Source organism: Solanum pennellii, chromosome 1, assembly GCF_001406875.1.
Source record: "Solanum pennellii chromosome 1, SPENNV200".
Classification (NCBI taxonomy): Eukaryota; Viridiplantae; Streptophyta; class Magnoliopsida; order Solanales; family Solanaceae; genus Solanum; species Solanum pennellii.
In genome coordinates, this window is record NC_028637.1 from 87,236,559 (window position 1) to 87,244,986 (window position 8,428).

General features: G+C 36.5%; 1 protein-coding gene across 2 annotated transcripts; it reads right to left on the reverse strand.

Moving 5' to 3' along the window:
* Positions 1 to 1,573: 1,573 nt before the first annotated feature.
* Positions 1,574 to 8,170, reverse strand: LOC107008434 (L-cysteine desulfhydrase). Of its 2 annotated transcripts, none has more exons than XM_015207468.2 (2): positions 6,639 to 8,169; positions 1,574 to 2,572 (listed from the first exon to the last, which is right to left on the reverse strand). In XM_015207468.2, exon 1 carries the CDS (start codon positions 8,004 to 8,006, stop codon positions 6,642 to 6,644), a length of 1,365 nt encoding a protein of 454 aa, XP_015062954.1. In that variant the 5' UTR covers positions 8,007 to 8,169; the 3' UTR covers positions 1,574 to 2,572; positions 6,639 to 6,641. The 2 variants fall into 2 exon arrangements, with proteins under 2 accessions (XP_015062954.1, XP_027769912.1); XM_027914111.1 differs by lacking the exon at positions 1,574 to 2,572 and adding an exon at positions 2,644 to 5,163 and having other exon boundaries at positions 6,639 to 8,170.
* Positions 8,171 to 8,428: the final 258 nt, after the last annotated feature.

An 8,428-nucleotide genomic window follows, 5' to 3' on the forward strand; every position in this document is an offset into this window, starting at 1 on the left:
TATATATATATATATATTACTTAATTATAATTAAACAAGAAGTTTTATACTGTGTTTTTTTTTGTCGAACTCATAAACAGATCCCTAAACTTGTTGGGTATTTCCACTCAGGTACCTCAAGGTTTTCAACAGTGGGCTTTGGACCATCCTAGGAAAATACCTTTGGGTTTGTTGGGTTTGGTCTGAAAGTTGAGTTTAACAAAATAGTAAGATTTATAATATTTGTGTGTTATCGCAAAGTTTGCATAATTGTGCTGCATAGCAAACATATATATATATATATAATTCGCTATACATATAAAATTGAAGCGAATTGTATAAAACGAAGTGTATAAAACGAGAAAGAGAAAAAGACTTGGGCAAAGAATTGTATAAAATGAAGTATATAAAACGAATTGTATAATTATAACTGTATAGGACGATTATATACAATTTGAATTTGTATAAAACGATAAAGGGAGAAAGACTTGGACACGAAATATACGATTGAATTGTATAAAACGAGAATGAGAGAAATTTAATTTGAATTTGTATAAAACGAGAAAGAGAGAAAGGCAAAAGAGACTTGGGCAGGGGAGTACTTTTATTATATAATTATAAGTGTATAAGACAAAAATATATGTATTTGCATGTGTATATACAATTTTCTCTCGTTTTATATAATTCGAAACACAATTTATACAATTTTATTGTATAAAGCGAGCGAGAATATGAGGGAGAGAGGGACTGACAAACAGTTTGCTATGGAACACAAATAAATCAAATGTAGCTACTATATTTATTTTATATTATTAGTTTGTCATTCTATACAATTATCCCTATATAATTATAGTCAGTTCTAGTTAAGAATGTGACCAAATTACTAGAATTTAAATAAAATTAATTATCAAGCTTCTTAATTTTAACAAAATAAAAAAAATATCAATTAATTATTTTTTAATTCATGAAATGCTACTATTTAATTATATACATAATTATATAAAAGCATAGATATTATTTAAAAATCATAAAAAGTGACAAAACCGTTTGAAGTTAAACTAAACCTAGCCGCAATTTTCTATACTTCTATACTACTTTAAGTTATCGTTTGAATGGGAACAAGTTATCTCAGGAACAACTTATCCCACCACTATACTGTAAACGGTAGGATAAATTATTCCATACATGACAACCAAACAAGATAATCTTTCTTTATCCTATCACTATTATTGATAATCCCTCGCACCAAACCATCTGGTACACCCTTATAATGCACGTATGGCAAATAAAGTATATAACAAGGGTTAGTAGGAAACATGCATTGAAGCCCATTACTCAGTTTGATAATATAGAATAGTGGAGAAAATTAGTAAAATCACCGAAGGGCGTTCAGATGAACCCCTTACGCTCACGCAACTTCACACTTGGACATCCTCTAAAGTCTAACCTAGATCGCGACAAAAAGAAATAAAAATATTACGATCTATGTTTCTATTTCATAATTTTCTACCATTTCAGATTAGACTTTTTATATAGTCCTTGATCCTTTATGTATAATCCCTTTGTGTTATCTCAAGCCTACTAGAGAGTAAGATTTCCAAAAGCATTCCTTCTTCAAAATTGCACATAAACATAGCAGTAAAAGACCAGTAAATAAGATTCATACTTCAAAAATAACAGAAGAAGACAATTTCCAACAAGAACTTGATTCTCTATATCGTTCCAATTTCATTCGCGGTCTTCGGAGGGACAACAAGAACTCTAATCACTTCATGCATCTTGAAAGATTTTATCTAGCCATGCTTCATTTTCCTGCGAAGGAGAAAATATTTATTCTTGACACCTCCAACCGAACGTCCAATCTGTCTGCGCTCTTCTACTTAATTATCTGAGATGCATGTCAATGTCAGATAGCTGAACATCAATCTAGACCAGAAGGATGGAGAACTGGTTGGTTGAAGCTAAAAATAGCGAAGAAACGGATACTCTTCCAGCATGTAGTTCATGGGTGGTTTGGATAGAATGAAGTGTATTTGTCTACTAATTTTCTGGAGTAACATGAAAATGTGAATGATATAAAGCACTTCACTGGAATTCCCCAATTTCCTAAATGACTAAAGAGAGAGAAATGCTTGTAATCTTCTATATATGTCCAGAGCTTATATGGCACATATCAAAAAGGAACAAGTGTAGAACAAGAGGGGAGAGATCTTCAGCTAACAAGCACGTAGCAGACGAATTGCCATTTAGGGGCTCATTAAGGTTAGAAGATAGTTTAAAGCTAAGGAGCAAGGATGTACCTAAAAGAAGGGAGTTTACGGCCCTATGTATAGTGACTATTTAGGACGGAAGAAAAAGTCCAGGAATTCCAGGTACCAAAAAGAAGCAATGAAGTCTTTGAAGTACCACAGAAATATAATCACAATTCTACTTCCGAATTGGAACGATAATAGGTATTTATTAGCCGCTTACAATGCTGCTTCTACAAGGATTATTCTTGATAACCAGAAAACTTCTACAACTTGTTTTTCCAGAGTACAAAACTCCATACAAACTAGTCAAACAACCTATCAATAAACTATCTGAGGAATTCCTGCAAAACAAAACAAAACAAAACAAAAAAGGAATAAATAAAATTACCTACATAGCTTTCAATGTAGAAACTGATCAAATATCCAAATCCAATAAACTAAAAGCAGGTTATACAACTCAAAATAAATATGAAAATGAATCTTCACACATACTACCATACCCGACTACATGAACTACAGAAATAGTCTTTTTTATAAAACTTGGATTTTGCATGAGTAAACTATGTTCACAAAGTATTTTCTTCTTGTGTCTAATGAAAATATAGTGTGAACACGTATCAAGAGAGAACCTCCTTGGGCAAGCTCCATATATGTACTTGTAAATCGTTCTTGGGGACACAAAACCACCCAAATGCAGATGTTAGCAAAGACCAAAATGAGAAGACATTTGAATACAAAGGCATTAGCTTTCGTATCATCTACTGTACAGTGTAGCTGTGAACACATATCAAGAGAGAACCTACTTGGACAAGCTCAATATATGTACTTGTAAATCGTTCTTGGTGACACAAAACCACCCAAATGCAGATGTTTGCAAAGACCAAAAAGAGAAGACATTTGAATACAAAGGCATTAGCTTTCTGTATCATCTACTGTAGACCAACAGAGGAAAAGAGAAATTTTGACAATGAAAAACATATATTAGGGGGAGAAAGGGTTAAAGCAGTGAATTGTAACGCCAGATATATGGTTGCTTCATTTAATCCTATGTCATATTATTAGATATGCATAGGAGAGATCATTGTTTCTCTTTTCTTTTCTTAAATTGGCTTCCTAATGCAACAGGCTACCCCACATCTTCTTTTTATGAAACTGGTAAGGTTGTATTCTTCCGCATTAAGGATATGCTGCTTACCTCCAGAAAGGGATAATTACAGATTTCCTATCAAATCTATAATTTAATCTATATCATTTATACAAAGTTGTTAACACCAAAGTAAAGATACTTTACAAATTACAATTCCATTTAACTTTGTGGATGGAATTGGACCTATCTTCAAAACATCTTCCATTTCTTTCTCTCCAGACTAACCATCATACACATGATAGTTTAGCTTCCACAATCTCTTTTGACTCTTACCCCTCCTAATCCAGCAGCTCAACAGATCTGATGTATGTTCTTGCATTGTCCAGTTCATGCTTGTCATGTCGAGAAACAGGTTCCAATGCAGGAAAAGATGGTTATTTGTTTCCGCTATCAAGTTGCACAAGAAACACCCTGGGACCAGCTGCCTTTCATCTTTAGAACTTCTTGTGTTAGACATGCTCTTTTTATCACTAACCAGGTGAAGCACTTCACTTTTGTAGGAATACCAGAATAATATTTTGGGCCCCATGCCATCCCCTGTAGTCCAGTCCTCTTTTGTAGGCATTGTTGACTGAAAAGACTCCATCCTTAGTCTGTTTCCACAGGATCTTGTTTGTGGCTGTTGTTGTTATATTCATTCCAGCTGGTTTTCCAGTACCGCTGCCACCCTCTCGACCTCCCAGTCATTAAGTAGTCATCTAAAAGATGTCCCATCCCTGTTCTGTCCAACAGTCACTCACTTAAGCATCAGGGTTCTCACAAATTAGAAACAAATCTGAAAAAATTACCCAAGAGAGGTTTGATCTATCTAGCCATCTTTCCAAAATTTAGTTTTGCTTCCATTGCCCACCTTGATATACATATTTCCATCCATTTGTGACCATAGGTTCCTGATTGTCCTCCATGCCCACACCACATATGGTTCAGAGTCTACCCCCACATCTCAGGGATATCCATTCAATTGGTTCAATTTCTCACCCTTAGTAGGTCCAGTTTCCAAAGTATCTGGTTATCCAGCTTCAAGAATTAAGATTGACAGAATCAGGGTTTGGTTTGGATAGGCTTTTACTTATTCTGATTCTGAAATTTGAATTGGGCCAATTGGGCGCAAAGTTCTCCTTTTCTCCAATTTGGCCCCCGACTCCACAAACCTTGTATCGGGCTGCCACTTGTTAAGCTGGATCCGACAGCGATTTGCCCCTCTCCAATTCTACTAAGTGGATTCTTCTTGTCTAGTGCACACCTTGGGGTATCCATTCAGTTGGTTTAATTTCTAACCCTTAGTAGGTCCAGTTGCCAAAGTATCTGGTTCTCCAGTTTCAAGAATTAACATTGACCGAATCAGGGTTTGGTTTGGGCAGGGTTTTACTAATTCTGATTCTGAAATTTGAATTGGGTGCAAAGTTCTCCTTTTCTCCAATTTGGCCCCCGACTCCACAAACCTTGTATTGGGCTGCCACTTGTTAGGCTGGATCCGACAGAGATTTGCCCCTCTCCATCTCTACTAAGTGGATTCTTCTTGTCAATAGCACACATCTTGGGGTATGTCTCAAATTAGGAGTTCAATAATAATCTAGAAAACAATTGTTTTATTTGTACACAATGAAAACCACATCATCTTTTCATCAAAAAAATTATCCAATCCAAGATATGTTTGATGCTATACAAGTCAAAATATCTCATCATCATCCTCTCTTGCTCATCTACTGCAATTTTGTAGAAGTCATCTTAGCACTTAAAACTCGGTGCAATGTAAGTTAGTCGTTTTGCCCCATCTGTGCCGCACTACAGTATATGCACCAAGAAGTAAGGACTTACTTAATGCAAACAGATTATTTGAGGAAACACATTGAGCCTAACTCAATCTCAAAAGCTAGTTAATATGTGAGAAATGTCAAAGATCATATAGGGACACAACAATCATTCTCTCAACTAGTGTAAGGCATTTGAATCCCCGTATGCCTAGGGCTGAACATCTGAAGCATGACCATATGACATGGGGGACCACGTTGAATAAAACCTATAACATGAATTTGTTTTACTCTGTATATCAAAAAAATGAATGTACAATTCTAATACAACGATAAAAGCAAATTTTTATCCTAAATCAGCTTCAAAAGATAGCTCATAAGGTAAGGATTGACTGATACCATACAAGGAGAAAATAACATGTCCCAGCGTATACACTAGAGAGATGACATGGATCATCTCTTACAGCATTTTACAAAGTATCACTCTTGTGCTGGAAGCTTTTAAGATGGTTCCAGATACAAAGGACCATTCAAAAAAATGGGAAGGATGCACTATTACTTGGGCCTTTACAGGAAAAGAGAAAAAGCAGATCGTGGATGTTGCTTTATTAGCACTTAAATAGATATTATGAGGATAGAGAAAAGGAAGATCTTTGAAGGGGAAGAGCTTGTTTTAGTGCACATAAAGCATAGCATTCCATCTTTAATGTCTTTTTGGTATATATCCATCAGGCTCTTATTTGTATAAAAGATTGGGTGACTTCCCTAGAGACTTCTGTCTTTCTGTAAATTCTCTATTTTTTGGAACCTCTTTTTGAGAATTAGTAATGTTGTATTTCAGTGTTTTAAATATCCAAAGCAAAGACGCGACAAAAACGCTTAAAGTGAGAAGTGAAGTATGAGCTTACAATCAACAGGAAATTAAAAAATATCACAAAATCAACGAATCCAGTACATTTCATTTTCATCAAGAGAGTTTTGTACAATTGAGACTGTTTGGGATTAAAGTAACTTATTTCAGCATCCAGTATTGCCAATACCAATCCAACATCCTCAATGTTGAGACATAAACGAACTACCGATTCTTAATGGGATCACTTAGTACACGATTTTTTATTTTTTTTATGACAAGGAAAACCCGCAGCCGCTATCCTTTGGATGCGCAAAATTTTTTAAAAAAAGAGACAACAGTTCATTACTCAACACCGACATGAGGCTTTAACGGAGCAAAACTAAGGAGACAACAGTCTAGCTCGTTTACTATTCCAGTAAAATCACAATACTTCATATATAAGATATATAATTTAAATATAGGAACAAGAAGCTTCTCTTTTATGGTACACTGCTCTATCCTTGGAAGCATCATCTTGTTTAAGTGATTAAAAAGAAATATGACGCTATGCACACGACAATAAACATGAAGTACAGCACACAAACTTGTAAGATATCTAGTGTGCACTTAATTAACAATCATGTGTTGGAAAAAGAATTGTACAAGCACAACGATACCTCTTATTCTGAGTGAAGCATCTTACAAGTTACTCCGTCTCGCACAAGCTGAAGAATTGCATCCTTCAACTTTATATAGTCATCAACCTTATTGTAAACCTGATGAGAAATCCGAGCATATCCTGTCACGTAGCCATCACCATCCTGTAATTCCTTTATTTCCTCGTAGTGAATTGGGACTTCCACCGCAAAATGGTCACGCAAATGATTTCTCAAATTTAAAGCATCCTTATCGCTGAGAATCCTAAGGTTAACAGGCAAACCAACCATTGCCATACCTGGAGACATGTCCGGGGGGCAGCCAAGCGATGTTCCCCAAGCATTGGCCAACAATTGTCCCATTTCAATCACAGCCTTGTGATTCCTCAACCTAATTCCCTCAATCCCACCCTCAAACCTATTTATAAATTCTAACACCTCAGGTATAACTAGCTGAGAGCTGTAGTCTCTCGTTCCTATCCATGCACTTTCAATGGCTAGTCCATTACCATATTCATGCGACACCACAGGATGGTGTAGATCAGGTGATACAGGTGATTTCCGACAATACAAAAAGGCAACCGATGGAGGACAGAAAAACCACTTGTGCAAGTTGCTTACATAAAAATCAGCTCCAATTTCTTTAACATCGACAGGAACACTGCCAATGGCATGCGCAGCATCGACAAACACTCGTTCAACACCTTCTTCCCTACAAATCTTAACCAAATCACGCACAGGTATGACAACACACGGCATTGATGTAATGTGATCAATGATAGCCAACCGAACCTTCTTTCCATTCGCTTTCCCCTTAGCCAAGGCTTTCCGAAACTCCGCAACAATCTCTTCCTCCGAACGAAGAGGAAAGGGCAAATGAACAACGATCACAGAACCACCAGCCCGGGTGACATAAGCTTCAATCGATTTCTTAACAGCTTGAAATGCACAATGGAGCATGACTACAGCATCTCCTTTCTTAAACCGTCCCTCCGCGAAAGCCCATCCAACATGTTGAAGAACGATAGCAGCGGCAGTAGTAGCATTATCCACAAGAGATACCTCATCCACGTGCTCCGCATTAATAACATCCTTGATAATAGTCCGTGAATGTAGAATCCGCTTCTGAAGATGGTTAAGGAAGAAGTCATCGGGTTGCTGTAGAAAACGGAGCTGCCAACGCTTCTGAGCTGCGATGATGGATGCCGGACAGCTACCGAAGCTGCCATTATTGATACGAGCTATCCCGGTCTGATGATGGGCGAACTCTTCGCATATTTCGGAATCCGTAATGAGAGAAGACGAGCTGGTGGACAGCTTAGGTTTCTTAGCCAAATGACTGTGGTCGGAGCCATTAGCTCGGTGGTCATCGTCGTTCGCCGGTTCCATTTAGGATCAAAATTCAGGTTAGGGTTAGGGTTAGGGTTTTGCCTCACCGGAAGTGATGAGCTATAGGATATGGAGGTAACTGACTCTGCTACACATTTCAAAAGGATTGTTTAATTATTTTATTTTTAGACGATAGAGACGTCCCATTTTGGCAACACAGAAATACCGCAAAATTGAAAAATCATTCAACAGTAGCACTATTTCTATTTTTGTTGATGTTATTATACTAGTATATTTGTAAACTATTAAAATTTTAGCCAACTTGAAATTACAGTCCATATTTCAAGTACGAAGTATCAAACTTCGATATCAAATTAACACTTATATAGAAAAAAATACGTTTATGCTACGTTATTTATCTAGACAAAATTTAAAAGATATATTACCTCAAGAAATTGATTCCTCGTAAAGACGCCATCGAG